At 41.2% G+C, this 20,518-nt stretch overlaps 1 protein-coding gene across 3 annotated transcripts; it reads left to right on the top strand.

The window, feature by feature from the left end:
• The first annotated feature begins 5,462 nt into the window (after positions 1-5,462).
• Positions 5,463-18,565, top strand: LOC146394720 (melanoma antigen preferentially expressed in tumors-like). Of its 3 annotated transcripts, XM_085008792.1 has the most exons (6): positions 5,463-5,596; positions 5,859-5,898; positions 6,694-6,808; positions 14,358-14,657; positions 15,128-15,730; positions 16,550-18,565. In XM_085008792.1, exons 4-6 carry the CDS (start codon positions 14,362-14,364, stop codon positions 17,058-17,060), a joined length of 1,410 nt encoding a protein of 469 aa, XP_084864918.1. In that variant the 5' UTR covers positions 5,463-5,596; positions 5,859-5,898; positions 6,694-6,808; positions 14,358-14,361; the 3' UTR covers positions 17,061-18,565. The 3 variants fall into 3 exon arrangements, with proteins under 3 accessions (XP_084864918.1, XP_084864917.1, XP_084864916.1); XM_085008790.1 differs by lacking the exon at positions 5,859-5,898 and having other exon boundaries at positions 5,495-5,596; XM_085008791.1 differs by lacking the exons at positions 5,859-5,898; positions 6,694-6,808 and having other exon boundaries at positions 14,355-14,657.
• The last annotated feature ends 1,953 nt before the right edge of the window (positions 18,566-20,518 follow it).

Raw genomic sequence — 20,518 nt, 5'->3', positions numbered from 1 at the left:
TCCATATTCCACAAGTGCAGCTCTAAAAAGAAAAAAAAAAATTAGGTTTCTGTCTTTTCATTACTGGAATGTAAGTGTTCCTTACAAGTGATGGATACAAGTCTCTTCTTACATACATGATTTGCATATAATTCCCTCTATTCTACTGGTGCCCTTTTCATTTTTTTTCTTTTTTTGCTATGCGCATGACATGTGCAAGTTCCATGGCCAGAGAATGCACCCGAGACACAGAAACAACCAGAGCCACTGTAGTGACAACACCAGATCCTTAACCCACAGTGCCAAAAGAGAACTCTGAGATTTCACTTTTGATAAAGTCCCTAATGTCTATGTTTTCTTGCTTGAACTTCTTTGAAAAATCCAAGGTCATGAAGATTTACTCCTATATTTTCTTATAAGAATTTTATGGTTTTAGATTTCACATTAAGTTTTTCAATTCATTTGGTGTTAAATTTTGTACATGGTGTGAAATAAAGCTCCAACTCTACTCTTTGTATGTACCTTTATAGTTTTCCCAGCAAATTTGCAGAAAAGGCTATTCAGAAGGCAGATGTCATAGAGTATCATTTATACATTTACTGAAATCAAAAAATGAAACCAGACTTACTTATTAAGAGTAAACCTCTTCATATTTGACCATTTCTTCAGAGAGAACCAGCTTTCCAATTCAGTCATATAATTTTTTTTTTTTTTTTTTTTTTACTTTTCTCTAGGGTCACAGCAGCGGCATATGGAAGTTCCCAGGCTAGGGGTTCAATCGGAGCTACAGCCACGGCAATGCCAGACCCAAGTCACATCTACAAACTACACCACAGCTAATGGCAACTCAGGATCCTGAACCCACTGGGCGAGGCCAGGGATTGAACCCCCATCCTCATGGATACTAGCTGGGTCCATAACCCTCTGAGCCACAACAGGAACTCCCAAAATATAATTGTAAAAATTAATGTCCTGGAAAACTCCAATCCCACTACTCCCCAGTGGTCTCCCTGCATCAGAACACCCTGGACAGAGCAAGGCAAGCAAGCAATGGAAACTCTAAAAGGTGGAGAGAAGACAAACTGGTTAGTGCCCTTGCAACTTGAGCAAGGAAACAGGAACGAGTTCCCTTCCCAAAGGTCCAGATAAGGCACCACTGAAGCCTCCAGCGCAAAACCACCAACACTGACAGACACAAAGCTCTAAGAAAAGTCTATTCCTTTAGCCCAAGGAAAGGGTAATCTGAACACAGGAAACCTGTTTGGCAATAACGCCCCCTTCTCCAGTCAAACACAAACCCCTCCCCCACCCCCTGAGGCTTCAGAAGCCAGGGGGGAAGCGAAATTTCCACCCTGCCTCTCTGAAGCAGGTGATGACCATCCAATTTACCTGTCAGGTAGGGTCAGAGGGATCCAGCCACCAACTACACTCAATGCCAATGACACTGAACAAGGCAGTGCAGATAGGGACTAGTAAGCATTCCATTTACCCCCGTTCGGCTGTCAGTGGTGGCCAGTGGTAAGCTGCACCTCCACAGCCATCCAGCAGTAATGAGGTGGTGTGAAATGGGACTGGTCAACACTCCACTTTCTCCCTCGCCCCTCTGTGTGCTAAGCCCCACTGAGAGCTGAGCCTCCACCTCCACTCATTATCAGGAGAGAAACATGCAGTGGGGGCAGGGATACCTGGCACTCAGCTCCACCCTTCCTTCCCTTGATGTCTCAGAGGCCAGTGGGAAGCTAGCCAAGCTTCTTGCCCCAGCCCTACGGCCAGCCACAAATTAAATCTGCCATTCCCATCCGCCTTCCTTGGTGTCAGCAGGGCCCAGGGAGGGGGTGGGCGGGAGGAACTGAGCTTAAACTCCCATTCTGAGGCAATAGAGTGTTGTACATTGGTGCCTCTCTGTCACTGCAAAGGTATCCAGGGCTTGGGTGGGAGTTCAGCTACCACAGAAGCAGTGTGAGTCAGTAATCCACATTCTCTAGGGTGGTATCAGAGCAGAAATCTGAATATATGACCCATACCACTCCTTGTTACACCCCAGAATCAGGCAAAAAATACAGATGAAATAGGGCCCAGAGTCTTATAATGTGGTATCCAAGATGCGTAGCACATGATAGAGATCCCAGTACCAGGAATCAAGAACTTGACACCTTGAATAATAAAAGACAACCTACAGATGCCAACACTGAGGTCAATGATGTTAGAGTAATGACAAGAATCTCAAGTGACCTTCTTAAAAGTAATTAACAAGGGTTACAAATTCTCTGAAAACAACTGAAAAAAAATTGAAAATCCAGCAAAGACAATGGAAGTTTTAAGAGAGAAACAAGCGCAAATTACAGAACTCAAAAATGATGTATCTCTTACTGAAACTGCATAGATCCTGGCAGCGAGTTTTAGGGCAATGGACTGGGCTTCTTCTAGCCTGCTTTCTCTCTAACTATCCACCTACCAATACTAGATTTGGGATTCAGAAGGCAGATGTCATAGAGTATCATTTATACATTTACTGAAATCAAAAAATGAAACCAGACTTTTACTTATTAAGAGTAATCCTTTTCATATTTGACCATTTTTTCAGAGAGAACCATCTTTCCAATTCAGTCATATGCTGACCGTTTTCCATGTTTGATTGGACTATGTTTGTCATGCCAAGATTTAGAAACAAAGATATGTAAAGCACATCTTTCTGGTCTATGTACAAATAGCAGAAATTGCATCCTGTGCAAATTAAAAACAGGAGAAGACTGTTTTCAAAATTCGTTCTGGGGATATGAGAGAAAAGAATTACGCTAAAATTCTCCTTTTGAAATGTTTCTGCTATTCCAGCTTCACCAAGCCATGGTCCACCTAGAGAAATCTCTTAGGTGCATGATCATTGCAGCCCACCCAGTTGCTGTCTGTACAGGTGGCCTGCCTATCGGATGTCTCAATTGTTTTCTGTTCAGGATTCTCTGGGCAGAACCTGACATGAGGCTGGGCTAACGTCTTGTCCTTTGAGGGAGGAACAGACTTTTCATTATCTTTCCCTGGGGTTCTTTAGATTTTTTTTGTTTGTTTGTTTTTTTGGACAATCTAGGCACTTCAACTCTCCATTGCCCACTAAAAAAGTGACACTGGGTTCAAGGTGAGCTGACTACTTAGACATTTCTTAAACAACTAGCGGTAACTAGCATTGACAAGGCCTATTATTCCTTTTGCCTGTAGCACAATCAGTCTAAAGCACAGTGTAGTTTAAGGTGACTTCTTGGAAATCGCAAAATGTTTTTCAGAACTAGAGACTAGGAAGAACTCTCGTGCTCTTGAGGCTCAATTCGGATAATAACATACAGTCAATGATAAATATCATGATCATGTCTTTGTCAACACTGTCCAGTGTTCTGCTAAACACCGTATATGCGTTATCTGGATGAAACCCAATCAACAGACTTGAGAAGTCACGTCAGTTGCCACTGTCCTTTTGAAGATGGAGAACGAAATCTTGGAAGAGTTAATGTGCCTGGCCAAGGTCCTGTAGCTACAAAGCAGTAAAGCCATAAAATCAGGGATCCAATCTTCAGATATTTGATCCTGTAAATGGACGTTTGGCACTTGCCATCAGCCTCTACATGGAGTAAAACATGAGCCACTGCAGCGACCAACCTGCGGCACCCCCTGAGCGGGCTCAGGGTGGAGACCAGGAGTGAGACACCCTGTGCTCTAGGAAAACTGGAAGAACAGGCCTTCACATAGTCGGACATTTTTAGGAGGCGATTTTAGGTGCCCAGTTCTTGCATCTCCTCATATCTAGAAAAACACTAAAATCCTTCATGGTGAGGTCTGCTCCTTGGGACTGGTAGTGACCTTCAGGAGATCAGCCACAAACTTTTGTACAATGTGTGGGTGCTGCATGCACCTCCCCCTCCCCTTTATCCTATCCTGATGTTCCCCCTTTTCCTCCTTGGGTGGTACTTCAGCCTGGTCTGTAGTTAAGGATAAAGACTGTCACGGGCATCTGTGAATGCGGTCACCTCCTAGGGTAAGAGCTGGTGAGTCCTACAGGCTGTGAAAACTCAGGATACTGGCCCTGATAGCGGATGTGCATATCAGAGGAATGATTTCAGCCCAGGCCTCTTTTGTTCCTGCTCCCTGTCCTTTGTTGCAAAAACCCCTTTATATTCTAGCTCCTCCCTCACCACCTTGGAGCTGTTTCTCAGGGCTACCTGAGATGCTGTCTCCTGGGTTTGTTTAAGTGCTAATTTCACCCCCCAATAAAATGCAACTCTCAACTTTCAGGTTGTGTAATTTTTTTAGTCGACAATGCCATTACCCCAATCTACTGAAAGATGACACAGTACTACAAAAATTAACACAGTCCTGGCCGGTCTACCCCTTTATGTGCAATTAGAGTGTAAGAAAGAAATGTTGAAGAAAGAAAACAGAGAAAAAACAAAACTCAAGGAAAAAAAAAAAAAACCACCAAAACCCCATGAAACCTCACAAAAGCTATGATCACATGCTAGATGTCATGAAGTAAAGTAAGAGTTGTCTGATAAGGTGATCAGAGAGGTGACTTTAGTAAGGAAGGTGGCTATAGGGATATCTGGGCGCAGGCTGCTACAGGAAAATACATAATGGATGGGAACATGCTGGGCGAGTCAGTGTTAGAGGACCAAAGAGGGGCCAGTGTGGCTGGAGAGAAATTCCTTTGAAAAAGATTCGAGTATCCATTGAATCAGGCAATACTATCAGGCCTTGGGATATGTTAAGGAAGAAATAAACCAAGATTCCTGCCCTCCTGTCATTAACATTTTTCCTCTGAGGGAGGCGGACCGTTTAAAAATTGACTAGAATATATTGTATTCCCAAAGGTGGTAAATAACGTGGAAGGGAAAAGGAAACAGGAAAAAAGTGGAATCAGAGTCAGGGACAGCATAGGAAAGAGCTATATTAAGTGTCCTTGCAATGCACTGGACGGTTATTAGCAGGTGGACGTTTTCTCCGTTCTACTGCTTTTGTCAAATGTCAAGGTAAATGCTATGCTGGCTTGACTGCAGAGGTCAGAACACATTCTTCCTGTCTTTGGGGGGGAGGAGGGGGCTGACCCCTTGTTCAACAGAGCAGAGCCCTGGGGACACTAAAGTCTGAAGGCTTTTCGTCATCCAGTGGCCACTGGTATTGAAACTCACACCCCCTGCTGCGGAGCCCATAAACCTCGACCTTAGCTCTGTGGGTTGGAGGGCCGGCCTGGCAGAGACCCTGGCCAAGGAGCGCCCAGGCCACAGGGAGCGGCATCACGCCTGGCCTTCCACCCAAGGAGACCCAGGCCAGTGGGGGTGCGCATGAGCTTAACCCTCTCACCCAGAATCCCCTGTGGACTCGGGTCCTCTGGGCGGGTCTGGAATCTGGCCCCGCCTCCCACTAAGAGATGATTGATGGATAGGGGGGTCATCTGACCTGAGCTGCGCCAATCCAAGTCCTCCTCCTGAAACTTTAACTTTGAGAGGGAACCGTTAGAACGCCAGGCACCGCCAACACGGAGTCTCCATACCCGTGCGATCGATCGCACTGCGCTGGATCCCACTACTGGGGTCTTGGACCGCTCAGGGTTCTTCCGACCCTTCTTCCAGTTCAGGTAAGTTACATCAGCATTTTTTTCTGTAAAATACGATTCTGTTGGCGGCCTGAAATTTCCAGGGTCAAGGCTTATGGGCTAGGAAGGAAGGCAGTCCACTGGATTGCTCGACGGTCCTCTCTCCTGTCCACCCTCTGTGCTCGCCCGGTCCTTACGTGGGTTCGCCTCCGTTCTGTGGCTAATCCTTTTGTGCTCGCGTTTTAAAATCCCTCCATCAGCCTTTTTCTTCTTAAACAAGTCATATTTCTCCTTTGCATCTTAGTTTCGTTTGTGGTTCCTTTTGCTATCCAAGACTTTAAATTGTAAGTATTGAATTGTGTATATCCCAGACTTTAAATTGTAAGTATTGAAAGCTATATATATTTCTATTTATATAGCGTTCCATTTCTTTTATATGCACAAATGCTTTTTTCATCTGAAGAGCAAATAAATATTCGTCTACATCTTGGAGAGGCCTGCACTTGCATTTCTTATTATGGGCTGTCTAAAAAAGTTTGAAATACTTTTTAATGGATGATGTGGCATGAATGTTCCTCCAACTCCCTATCCATCCTCCTACCCCTATTTCAGTTGTTGAATCTATTCCTAAACTACTGTGTCATGTATACAATAAACATTCCTTTAACCACTGATTCTTTTTCTTCCTTTCTGTTGTTTTTTTTTTTTTTTTTTTTTTTTTTTTGCTTTTGAAGGCTGCACTAGCAGTGTATGGAAGTTGCCAGGCTAAAGGTTGAATCGGAGATGTAGCTGCCAGACTACACCACAGTGCACTGGCAACACCGGATCCTTAAGCACTGAGTGAGGCCAAGGATTGTACCCGCATCCTCATGGATACTAGCCGGGTTTGTTACCACTGAGCCACAACAGGAACTCTCAACCACTGATTTTTTTTTTCCTTCATTTTGCAATTGTTTTAGACTTAATGAAAGCTTGTAGAAATGGTCCCTTCACCCGTATTTCCCTGATGGTAACATCTTCTATGACCTTAGAAAAATGATCAAAACTAGGAAATTAACATTGCTGCAGTATAATAACAAGTCTACATACTTTATTTGAATTTCACCATCTGTCCCAGTAATGTCCTTTTTCAATTCCAGGATTCCCATTTCGGGTACCTCATTGCATTTGGCCATCATTTCTCCTTGGTCTCCTCCAGGCTGACAGACTTTCTGGGTTTTTCCCAACCCTGACACTTTGGAAGATACCGGTCAGGTACTTTAAAGCGTGTCTGTCGATTTCGGTTTGTCTGATGTTTTCTTGTGAGTAGACTGAAAGTTACACGTTTTTGGCAAGAATGCCTGTTTTATTCTCCTCCCCTTCGCCCCTTTTATGATGGAGAGATTTGCCCTCTAGAGTTGTGGGGGTGGGGGCTGAACACAGGACACCTGACACTGGGCAGATGCTGTCCACAGCTGCTCATTAGTAAGGTTTACCCACAGCCTGGGGAAGAAGGACACTGCTCACCAGGTAGAGCCTCACAGGACTCATGCTCTGGGAAAGAGTGAACAAGCAGGGGCTGGGGCGGGGGTGGGGGCAGTGTGTAGTAACAAGAGCACGAGGTAGCCCTTGGTTCACATAAGAGGATGTGATCGGCTTGTTTGAATAATTCTTTGGGCAGGTGGTGAACTGGGCAAGCACGCACTGCTTAGTTCCCATGATAAGACTGGGAGCACAAAGGGAGGGGAACTTGTGGTTAGTCCATACGAGGCCCTCTAGGTTTTCCCCAGGAGATCAAAGCATGGGTGTTATTGTGCCTTAATTCTAGGCCTTAAACCACAACACTGCCAAAGTGGTTCTATGACTTTTTCTGAGCATCATGTCAGGGGTACATGATGTCCATAGGTTGCATTAATGATGATATTCATCTTCATCACTTGACTAAGTTAGTGACAGCTACGTTGCTTCCTTGTAGTGGTACCATTTTCCCCATTTTTAAGTAATATATATTTTGTGTTGGAAATGCTTGAAGAGTAGGAAAATATCCTACTTCTTGGAATTTTTTTTTTTTTTTCTCACAGCCGCACTTGCAGCATATGGAAGTTCCTGGGCCAGAGGTCAAATGGAAGCTGCAGCTGTGGCCTGCACCACAGCCACAGCAAGACCAGATCTGAACCACCTCTTTGACCTATGCTGCAGCTTGCAGCAACAGTGGATCCTTAACCCACTGAGCGAGGCCGGGGATGGAACCTGCATTATCTCAGAGGCTGTTTTGGGTCCTTAACCCGCTGAGCCACAGTAGGAACTCCATTTCTTCTCAGACTTTTATTCATTCCTTTTAGAATCCATCTGTGGATGTTGCCTATAACAATTAATTACTTTATGGTGACTTTCTATTTCCCTTTTCCTACTACATTTATTCTTTGGAATGCTGAAGAACGGTTTTCCTCCATTTATTTATTTAAGAATTTTGAAATTATTTATAAAACTTATTTCCTAAAATGTATTCCAAGTTTTTGAGTCAAATAATTTATTCAAATTATGTCAGTAGTGACTCATGAAGAACTATGTTATACCATGACTTATTAAATTATATCATTATTTAGTTACTTGAATTGTTCCAGCTTTGATGATTGGGAGCTCTTTATGGTTGGTTCTATGTTCTTTCAAAATGACCCAATCCTTTTTTGTATACTTCCTTGCTGGCATTGTAAGGTGTTCAAGTTCATCATGTTTTTTTTTTTTTTTTCCCCCATCACGGCCATGAAATCCAACCCCTTCTGCAAGGAGCCCTGGTTCCTTTTCTTGAAGAATGACACCTACAAACCGATATCTCAGTGTGTGTTCATTGCTACTGGGGTTTCATTGCTGATAGGTGCTCCCTCTTCTTCTACAAATGTAGGAAATATATTTATTGTTGTAAATCCTAATGCTTACAAATAACTCTGTATTTCTCTACCTACCTACACGTATAGATACTAAAAGCCAGGAACTCATACTGATGCTTCTCCTTTTAATCCATTCTAGCCTTGTCATTTCTTCCCCTGACCTGGCTCTCATTATCTGTATTTCCTTATTTGTGTCTTCCTGATGTGTCCATGAAGTAGTTGCAGAAATGCCACCCAATACCCTTGCTAGAAACAGATCGAAGAGCTTGTCTTTGTGTATGATGCTTTATGTCTTAAGCTTCAGAGCATGTAATCAAAGTAGTATTTTCCCAAGTTTCTTATCTCAGCTGTTTTCTTCCTCACCTCTTCAGTGTGGTTAAGGTATTCGTTAGTTAGTTTAATTTTTGGGTGTTTGTATTTGAGTTTTCACTCCCCACACACACACCCATCCTAGTTATGTCGTTTATTTAATTTTGAGGTATGTGAAATATTACTGTGATTCAAAGAGTCAGAGCAACACAAAAACATCTGTTCGAATGTCCCTCTTTCCCCATCCCTTCTACCCCCTTCCCATTCCCCATTTCTTTTGCTTGCTCCCTCTGTAGATTAACTAGTCTCTTTAGTTTCTGGTTTCACCTTTCCTGTATTTATTTTGCACAAATGAATTGATATTTATATGCTCTCTTATATTCCCTTGTCTGCTAAATGAAGGGCAGCATTTTATAATGCTCCTTTGCGCCTTTCCTTTTTCACTTAACAGCTTTCCAAAAAATAACTCCTTATTTCATAGAAAGCTTCATCGCCCTTTTTTACGGCTGCATTGGACTCCTTTGAATGGCTGTGTCACTGGCATTGGATGACTCCTTTATGTAGGGGCATTTACGTTGCTTTCAACATTTTGCAATTACAGACAATACTACTGTGAATAATCTTGTCCATAAGTATTTTTGTATTGGTGGAAATATATCTTCAAGTTATATTCCCATCAGTTGGGTTGTTGGGCCAAAAGTTAAGTGCATATATAGTTTTGTTAGGTACTTCCAAATTTCTCTCTGGAAGGGTTGTACTGGTTTTCATTCCCACTAGCAGCTTATAAGGGTGATGGTTGCATCACGGCCTCGCTAACAAGGACTCGTTGCCCTGCCTTTGGGACCTTTGCCACTGACCTCTGTGCGGTAGATGAGAAATGATATTTCAGTGTGGTTTTAGTATGCATTTGTCTGCTCGTCTGGAAGTTTGGCTCATTATATTTTGAGGACTGTTTCATATATTTTTGTGAATTATCTGTTCAAACTTTCTGCTCATTTTTTATAGACATGTGAGTCCTTTGTCCCTCAATACTTCTGAATTTTATATATACTTGGGGGAGTATTCGTATGTCTATGGGGTATGTGGCAAATACTTTATCCCAGTTTGTCAGTTGCCTTTTGATTTATTTATAATGTATTTGCCATCCCTTTAAAGACATTTTTGTGTAGTCAGGTTGATCATTCTTTTCTTTCATTGCCTCTGGAAGTTTGAGCCACAGTTAGAAAGCCTTTCTCTACATCGAGGTGAAAGACGAGTTCTGCCATATTTTCTTTAAGTCTTTGTTACGGTTTCATTTTTCATGTTTAGATTCCTAACCCATCGCCAGTTTATTTCCGTGAACGGTGTGTGATATGGATCTACACTGATTTTCTTTCCTAATGTCTCAGTTGTTCCAGCATCATTTATTCAATGTTCAACTTTGCCCCAATGTTTTTACATGCCCTTTTATCATATATTAAAATTTCCACATATAATCGGTGTAATTCTGGGTTTTCTATTCTATACCACTGGGCTATTTGTCTGTTCATGTACCGGTACCATAATGCTGTAATTCAGAGCCTTTATTTATAGTGTGCTTTAATTTCTGGTATCACTACTCGCCACACACAGGTTTTCTTTTTCACTTATATCCTGGCTGTTCTTGCATGTGTTTTTAAAGATGTTAATTTTTTTATCCATTTGTCTGACTCCATAAAAATGTTTACTGAGATTTTTGATTTCGTTAAATTTATACATGAGTCTAGGGAGAATTGGCATGTTTTTAATTTTGAGTTACTCTTATCCAAGGACATTGAATGTCTTTCTACTTATGCACGTTTTCTTTTATGTCGTTCAGGAGTGTCTGAAAATTTTCCTTCTATAGATGCTCTCATTCCGTTCATTTCTCTGCATTTAATCTTTGTTGTAGCTATTGTAATATGGGACTTTCCTTACCAGTGTGTCCCCCAGGTGGGTGTGTGTGTGTGTGTGGGTGTGTGTGTGTGTGTGTGTGTGTATGGACACAAACACTATTTGTTAACTCAATGCGTTTTATTATGCTTATAGTTGTACAACCATCCTCACAACCCAGTTTTACAGCATTTCCATCCCAGACCCCAAGCCCATCCCTCCCTTCCTCCTCACCCCTGCAGTCTGTCTCCTTTGGTAACCATGTTTTTTCAAAGTCTCTGAGTCAGTATCTGTTCTGCAAAGAAGTTCATTGTATGCTTTTTTTAAGATTCCACATATAAGTGATAGCATATGACATTTGTAGACACAAACACTATTGATTTTTGTATGTAAGTCTATATCCCACTATCTTGCTGATTTCTCTTATTGTTTTGCTGAATTTGTCATTGTTTCTACAGGGCTTTTCAGGTATACTGTACTATCATCTGCACATAGAGGTGGCTTTACTTCTTGTTACTCATTCTTATAAATCTAATTGATTTCTTTAGTCAACTGACTAATCCTTGTAGTTGAAGACTGAATAGGAATGATAAAGTGGGCATACTTTTCTTGTTCCTGACCTTAGTGGAAAACCCCTAGTAGTCTCCCACTGAAAAACTACTGGCATTAGGAATAAATTGTGTATCTTTTATCATGTTAAGAAAGCGTCTCTGGTCCCTCTTTTCTTGAGCTTTTTCTTTTTTAAACATGGATGGTGTTGAAGTTTCCCAAAGGTTTGCTTGGCATCTATGGTGATAGTCATATGATATTTGTCCTTAATTATATCACTATGGTGAGTGCTATCGATGGAATTCCTAGTATAGAACCAACCTTGTATTAATGGCATAAAAGCCGCTTGATCACAGTATGTTGGTTGCTAGATGTATTGTTGGATGTTTGCTAATATTCTGTTTAGTAGTTTGGTATCTACGTGTTAGCTATTAGCATCCTACTTGCTTCCCTAAAAGAAGTTAGGGAAGTTTTCTTCCTTTCTAATGTTCTTCCGTAACTCCTCAACCTTTGGTACTGTATAATATTTGATGGTTTACTAGAATTCGCCTGTAAAAGTATCTGAGCAAGGTCCTTCTTGAGGGTAATTCCTTAATAACTTTCTTCATTTCTTCTATAAAAGTGAGCTAATTTAAGCTTTCTAACAGTAGATTCAGAATTTTGGGAATCTGTATTTCTCCAGGAGGTTACCTGTTTCATGTAGATGTTCAAGTTTACTTGCATAAAGGTTGGCAGAGTAATCTCTTACTGTTTCTGTTTCAATGATTAATTCTCCTTTGTCACTTATTATCTTATCTATCTGTGATTTGTCCTTTTCTTCCTTTATCAAGCAAGCTAGTGGCTTGTCTGTTTTGAAAACCAGGATTTTGCTTTGTTTTTCTATTTTATATCACATTCATTTCTGCTTTTATCTCTCCATTTATTTAGTTGTTTTGTTTTTGTGTAGGTTTTTGTTATTGTTTAGTTTTTGCCTTCTTTTTTTTTTTGGTCTTTTTTTAGGATCGCACCGAGGCATATGGAGGTTCCCAGGCTAGGGGTCTAATCGGAGCTGTAGCCACCTGCCTACACCAGAGCCACAGCAACAAAGGATCCCAGCTGTGTCTGTGACCTGCACCACAGCTCATGGCAATGGATCCTTAGCCCACTGAGCGAGGCCAGGGATTGAACCCGCAACCTAATGGTTCCTAGTCAGATTTGTCAACCACTGAGCCATGATGGGAACTCCTGCTGTTGTTTAGTTTTTTTGAGGCCATCCTTTAATTCAGTTATCTTCATTCTTTCATTTTTACTCATGAAAGTGTTTAGTGCTGTGAATTTGTCTCTGATCACTGCTCTCCATGGATCCCATAGATACTGATACATAGTTTTGCATGGCCATTCTTTTAAAAGATTTCTTTATAACTTCAGTTTGTATCTCCTCTTTAAAACATGTTTTTGGGCTGCACTCAGGGCATATGGAAGTTCCTGGGCCGGGGATGGAACTGGTGCCACAGGAGCAACCCAAGCTGCTCCAGTGACAATGCTGGATCCTTAACCCATTGCACCATAAGAGAACTCCTAACTCAACATTTTAAAACAGAAGCCTTAACATTTTTTTCAGCTGGAAAGGCCTTTCCATTTTCAACTTTTGTTGCATTTGGATTAAAGAGGACTGTTTGTAATATTTCCACTTTGTAGAAATGAATGATGCCTCTGCGAGATAATTAGCATCCCAGTTTTGACAGGAACATACTCTCTATTCTCAATATCTATCTCTATATTATATTTTGTCTTACTCATCAGCTTTCTGTCAAATCATTTTGTTTAGATTGTCTGTATCCCACTTCTTTTTTTTAATGCCACTTGATCAGTCTTGTAAGTTTGGTGTGGTAAATCTCCTAATGTAACTGTTCCTTGCTATTTCCTTTACCTAAGTCTCCTTGCTTTTTTGCTATATAAACGTGTTATTTGGTACATAAATATTCCTAAGATTTGTATCTTCGTTCTGAGTTTTGGCTTTTATCATTAAGACATATATTTGGTCATGTTTACTATATATCATCCTGAAACACCCGTTTTCTTCACACTTTACTGTCTAGTCCATGCATTTCCCCCCAGTATTAGATACCACTCACCTACTGCATTATGATAAAAAGTTTGTTCTATTTTCTTCTACTCCTCACACTTCTCTCATTTTTAGTTGCGCAATTTCTATTGTTTGACAACACAAAACTTTTGTTCATTAGTCTTCTCATCTTCCTCCACCTTGCTTTTGGTATCATAGGTAAAATATTCACCATTAGATTTTTTTTAGTGATGTTTTCCCTGGCATCACAATCTCTTTATTTATTTTGTTTGTTTTGTTGATGGAGGGAGAAGTCGTGAGTGTTCTGATTTGGTGGTTCTCTTATGTCTTACAAGATCCTTATTTTCCCCCTTTTGTTTCTTTTCCCCATCATTATCCAGTTGCCGGCAGATGCTTCTCTCTTCCGCTTTGCTTTATTCTTCCCTAAAAGATGTATCTTTGAAGGACAGCACTTCTAAATCCTCCCTTGTCCCTTCCAAAGCTCAGATTTTGGAGTCCCTTCCCTCTAGTCTGATCTCTCACATTCTAGGACATCTTTTTGGTCTTTTTAGAATTACTCTGTGCTGAGATATTCTGCTGTAGCTTTCAATCAACTTTAAGGCCTTCACTGTTTTCCTTCTTCTATAGCTCTTGCAGTTTTCCTTGGTCTGTCTTTTTGCTTGCCAGAAAGCCTTGCAATGGGAGTGTGACAAATCTTGTGCTGGGATTTGATGCTGTCTCTCTTTTGCTCACAATTATTTTGAGCTATTGGCAGTCTCCATTTTAAAGTAATGATGAGGCTGTGACTTTTGTGCAGATCTACATTTCCCTTATTGGTTTGTATCCTTTTGAGAGAAATTTTGGGAAGATGGAAGCTAGGTGGTTAATATTGTCTTATGCTAACTTACCTCTGATATTTAATGGCATTTTATCTTATGTAAATGTGTGTGTGCGTATACATGTGTATTAACTACACATGCAAGTCTATTTTCATTCTCTTCCCATGGTAGAGGTCACTTGAGGTGGCCATACAATCCACCGTATACATTTTCAATCCATATTTTGTCCATAGCTCTCCTTGGAAGCAAATAAGAGACCATAGATGGCTTCTCAGAATTTCTAAATATCCTTCCCTCTGAAGCAGGTTTATGAAGATGGATCGACACACCACAGCCACACTCCTGGAAACTGCTGCAAAGAGTCTGCTGAGCAATGAGCTTGCAGCTATCCACGCCCTGGGCGAAATCCCAAGAGACCTCTTTGTTCCATTGTTCAATGCTGCCTTCTTGGGTGGGCATAAGAAGATACTAAAGGCAATTGTGGGGGTTTGGCCTTTTCGCTGTCTCCATATTGGGCGACTGAATGCACAAGAGAAATACTATGACAACTTGGAAGCCATGGTCGATGGTCTGCAGATCCTTCCTGCCCAGAAGTCCTCTTCTCGGTAAGACTGTGAACACTGGAGACATAGTGAGTGCTCAGGAGGGTACAGTATGCTGAAGCCTGGGACAGGGGAATACCTAACATCTCTACAAAAGTAGCCAGTGGTGAGTGGTGCAGCTCTCTGCAGAGCTATATTGGTCCAACACTTGTGGTCACCTTTGGGATTTCAGTGTCTTAAAGAGTTGTGTATAGGCTAGAGGTGGTTAAGGACACAATGGATGGATATTCCCCATGAGATGATTACACAGGAGGAGGACACGGGCATTCAGACAGGGAAAGACCAGAGTTGAAGGAGGTATGGGGAGAAAATTGAAAGATGCGAATTTGTGTGGAAAGCATGTCTTGGTGAATGGTTATGAAGTGAAAACTAGGGGTTAAAGTGTTCTGTCCCTGAATTCCCATCATTGACTTTGCTGGGCAATATTGAAATCAGTACCCCATCATGTGTTATGTCTCCTCCTTTCCTTACAGGGGGCCAAAACTGAGGATCCTGGATTTAAGGCATGACCCGGACTGTGAGACAACGTGCTCTGAGATCAGGACCACATTCCCTTTCTGTTTTCAGTCATGCATTTACTCTCAGGACTCTATCCTTAAAACCGAAGAAGCTAAGCATAGGGTCAGGTGCCTTGGGATTGGTAATTCAGAGTCTCAGCCTCAGTCAGCTCAGGAACCCATGGAATTGCTAGTGGACATATCCCTCAATAGCGTCATGAGAACACAGCGGTTCCACTCCTTTCTTTGTAGAAAAGTTCAGCAGAGCTGTGGGTCCTTGCACCTCTGCTGCAGAGATTTGCAAATCAATAAAATGTCTGCCCTTAGAAGAATCCTACAGTTTCTGGATTTGGGGTGCATTGATCACCTAGAAGTGAATCAGGCTTATTTGAGTGAAGTCATCACACTTTTGGCTCAGATGATCCACCTAAACAGCCTTAGTCTATCCAATGTTCCCTTTAAAACTTATAGGAGAAGAAACTTCAGATCTTTCCTCATCTGGCTTAGGAGGCTGGACAACCTCCAGGAGCTCAGCTTGTCTTTCTTCTGCCTTACAGATCAGCTGCACAAACTGCTCAGGTGAGGGGGTGGGGAGGATTGGGGTTCTCATTGCTAAGACCGAGGATTCCATGCTTGGGTATTCCTAAGCTCCTTGTAACCTCTTTCTCTTTCTCCCTCTGCATGGACACTGCTGGGAGTTTGAAAGTAGCCCAGGGAGAGAGATTCCTTATGGTGAGGAGAAGACAAGGTTAGGAAAGGAAGCTGTGCTGACTCATTCATTCCTTGATTCAGTAACCATGGGCAGACACTCTAAGAAGTCTATACACCTATTGGTGGAAAAGACTCAGTCCTTCTCCTATTGGATGTTACAGCTCTCTAGAGAGGAAGGGGAGGCATTCAGATGGAGAACCATTAAGCTGTAGCATGAAGGCACAGGCCCACACCCGGGCCAGAATAAGTTAACACCGCCAGATTGTTTTGCTCCTGTGTTTTCTCCATGGCACAGACCCTGATTGGAGAGCTTGTCCTCTGGGAGCCAGTCAAAGGAAACCCTCCTATGGCTGCTTTCCCAGGCCCATCCTCGCCAAGAAGTGAACCAGATCCAACACTCTTTATGTCCTATCTACCAAGTGCATACAATGTTTTCACTTAATCTTTTGCGCAACCCTATAGATTCATTACTGTTGTACACATTTTCAAGATTACAAGCCTGCATCTCAGAGTGGAAAAGTCACTTTCTCAGGGCCACAAATCTATAAAGTCTGATCCCAGTCCACAACTGTTAACTACTGTTGCAAAATCTGGACACAGCTGTTTATTTTAGAGCCTTAGGAACCTATGATTCAGGACCCATTGCCCTCATTTTTCTGAAATAACCTTTCTTTTTTCTCTCAATAGAGTCCTGCCAGGACAGTTGGATACATTGTATCTATCTTTCTGTGGCCTTTCTCTTAGAGATTTCACGGTTCTGTCCCAGAGCTCTCAGGCCACCCATCTGAGGGTATTGAATCTCAGTAACAACCAGATCCCAGAAGTTTCCGAGCCCTTTCAGATTCTGCTGGAGAAGGTCTCAGGCACCTTGCAACACTTGGAGATCAATAATTGTGTGATAACTGATTCTATTCTCTCTGCTGTCCTCCCAGCCCTGAGCCATTGTTCCCACCTCCGTGTCCTTAGCTTTGCCTTCAACCCCATTACAATGTCTGTGCTCCAGAGCCTTCTGCAGCACTTGACAACCCTGACGAACCTGAAGCATGTGATTTACCCTGTTCCTGTCCATTGCTATGACGAATGGAATTTTCAAGACAGTTTGGACCGACAGAAACTTGCTGAGGTTCAGGCCCAATTGAAGGTGATGCTGCAGGTGGTCCATCGGGATGACATGAACTGGACCACTTGTTCTGAGTGATTTCCACAGGAAAAGGAGTTGTTTCCACACAGACGTGTGGCCAGTAAAGCATCCCTTGCTTTGCCTGAAGCCCTTGTTTGTAGATACACATTTTTCAAGCTGGACTGTTCTGGGAAACCAAGGTTAGGAATATTGGATATGTAACCGACCTCTCCAAAAGAGGAACGTTAAAAATTGAAGAGAGGAACTTGAAAGGTCTTCTTGCTCTCTTGCCCACTGTCTTCTACATCTTCTAGTTACTAACTACAGTGCTCAAGTTACTAACCACATTAAGCTAACCGAGTTGTGGTACATCATTTCCTTGTCCTCAGCCTTTGGTCCATTGATGGGCACTTGACACAAGTCACATCAATCGAAACTCTCCCTAGATGTGGTAACAGTTGAAACCAATAATTTTACTGACTAGTGATCTGAAAACTGCTTGTATTTCTTTGGGCCTCAGGTTGCTTATGAGAAACTATATTCAAGTAATAGGCAACAAGCAGACTGTGCCCACTACCTACTGGTGTCTTCACCAGCGTGTTACTGCCTGATTTCAGTAACAGGCCCCTGGCTCAGTTATTCCTTATGCCACAGATGTTCACCAAGTATCTGTTGTGATTTAGGTACTGTTCTATTTTCTAAGAAAGAGTCCTTGCTCTCATGTTCCCATGATTTATCAGTTTCTCCACTCTTTCTCAGAGCATTTGGGAAATTATTTATCCCCCCATAAACCAGGCTTTTTTCTGCATTTTGCCTGACATAGTTTGCTCATACCCTATTTGCCTCTTTATGTTGTTAGACACCTGTGCAGCCCTGGGTTCATGGCTTAAATGTTACCTCCTCAGATGGGTTTTCTGTTATGTCTAGGTTTATTCTGCTCTTGCTCTCTTTTAATGTACCATAGGCATCTCCTCCATAGTACACAGTATTCCATTATGTATTCGTTCCGTCTGCCCTTCCACACTCACCTGACCTTTCACTGTTGCGTATGCTCCATTCTAACCATATGCGGCTCCCAAGCTCTAGAAATTTGACTACTCTCAAATGCGATGCACCCTAAGTGTTAAATGCACACTGTGTATCCAAGGGTTAGTAAGAGAGAGCTAACTGATAATTTACCTGTATTATTCGCATATTACAATGATAACATGCTGTATAACAAAGACGGTAAAGATAAAGGAATGTAAATTTAGTTGTGTTATATCATTACATGTTGAAATGATGACGTTGTATGTCAAAGGCTTTGTAAGAAACATGTTAAAATAATTATCTGTTTATATGTTCACATGTCAAAGTGATAAAGCATTTTATTTCAAAGACTTATTGAGAAAACATAATGCAAACTTAATGCATAGATTATTCCTATTGTTTACATGTTGAAATGGTAACAGAAAATGTCAATGATTTGGTAACCAAAAAAAAAAAAGAATAATAATTAGTAGTTTGTATGTAGTGTTTCCTTGTTGAGATGAATACAGATTGCATTTCATTTTTTATTTTTTTATTAAAGTATAGTTCATTTACAATGTTGTGCCAGTTTCTTCTGTACAGCAGACTGACCCCGTCATACATATATATACACATCCTTCTTAAGAGAAAGAGCATAAAAGTAATTAATGACAATTATATGATTAATATGTTGGTATGATAAATCCATTTCAAAGACTCAGTAGGAAATTTTTTTAAATTATTATTTTTATTGCTTACATGCAAAATGATACACTGAATTTCAGAGACTTAGAGAAACAGTTTCAAAATTAGTAATTGAAAATTATAATTTGTTTTTATTTCCACTTGCTGCTCAGTTCTGACTTAAAAGACAGGTATGTTAAAATATCTAAGTAATGAGGCGTGTATAACACACTGCACTTAAATTCATCAAAGAAAATAAAAATGCAACCGGGCCACCACCATTACCCTGCCTCCCAAACCCGACAAAGACACTACAAAAAAGGAACATGACAGGTCAATATCTGTGATGAATGTAAATGCAGAAATCCTGAATGAAATATTAGCAAAACAAATCCAAAAATAAAAAGGATCATACACCATGATCAAGTTAGATCTGTTCCAGGGTCATAAGGATGGTTCGGTATTTGCAAATCAATCAGTGTGATACGCCACTTTAACAAAACGAAAGATAAAAATCACATGATTGTCTCTAGAAGCAGGAAAAGCATTTGACACAATTCAACATCCATTCATGATGACAGCTCATTAAAGTGTGTCTGGAGGGAACATGTCTCAGCCTAATTAAGGCATTTATGACAAACTCACAACCGAAATCATACTCACCTTTTTAAACTCTTACTTTTGGTTTTCCTTTTGTTTTCTGTTTGTTTGTTTGTTTTGATGTGACTTATACTGTACTTTATTGGACAAGAGGACTCCAGACCATAGACTCCATGCAGGCAGGGGCTGTTTCTGTTTAGGTTGTGTATAATTATGTGTTTTTACTTTCTCTATTTTCTAATGTTTTGACATCTGGACATCCTTGCTGTCACTGGAGAGACTGCCCCTGTGAAGGCTAGCTATTCCTAGATAGCAGACTCTTGATTTTGAGCCTGCTTTTCTTATGCAGACAATCTGTACAGAGCTCTACCCCTCATCACCTTGTGTCTGGGTTCTCACAGGGCTTTTACACTCTGGGCCTTTATCCCTTTGCCCTAATCATCTCAACTGCAGGTACCAAAAGACTAGAGAAACCCACCCCCCTTCCTAAGTGGCCACCGAAAATACTCAAACTAGCTCATCTTGAACCTGTTCAATCTGTCTTGCCTTGCCTTGCCTTTCCCTTAGAAACCACAATAAAGAGGAAATTCTAGAGCACTAAGCAAAGGGATAATTAGGAACATGACTGGTGTGGTATTGACAACATGAATGGCATGATTAGAAATTCCTTTTGCAAGACTGGTGGTTCCCAATACTTTGCTGTCTGCAGATTGGAAGAATGACCTAAATGACTTGTCAGCGAGGGAATCATTAAAAATGATTTTTCAGAATAACAAGACATTCAAAGAATTTATGGCTATTTCTACAACAGAGCCCTCGATTGCTCTGTTAGGGTCACAAACACAGACCAGCACAAGTCTAGCAACTCATTTCTTTTGCTGCAGGAGACCAAAGCCTTAGAACTCATTTTCAAAAAGTATTCATCTATCTCTCTTTCTCTTTATCTCTCTATCATCTATCTATCTATCTATCTATCTATCTATCTATCTATCTTCCAGTTTTATGGAAATATAATTGACATATAGCAGTGTATTAGATGACGGTGTATAGCATAATGATGTGAATTACGTACATCGTGAAATGGTTACCAAAATAAATTTAGTGACTATCCCTACCTTATATAGATACAATGATGAAGAAATAGGAAAAAAAAGTTTGCCTTGCGATGAGAACTCTCATGATTTACATCCTCAACAACTACCATATAATTCATATAGCAGAGGTAAGTATTTTATCATGTTGTG

This window comes from Sus scrofa, chromosome X (assembly GCF_054392235.1).
Source record: "Sus scrofa isolate SSC_HxYL_T2T_F1_AM1 chromosome X, Sscrofa_HxYL_maternal_Yorkshire_Landrace_v2.0, whole genome shotgun sequence".
Lineage (NCBI taxonomy): Eukaryota > Metazoa > Chordata > Mammalia > Artiodactyla > Suidae > Sus > Sus scrofa.
Note: the sequence above shows the minus strand (reverse complement) of the source record. Positions and strands in the feature narration are given on the sequence as shown.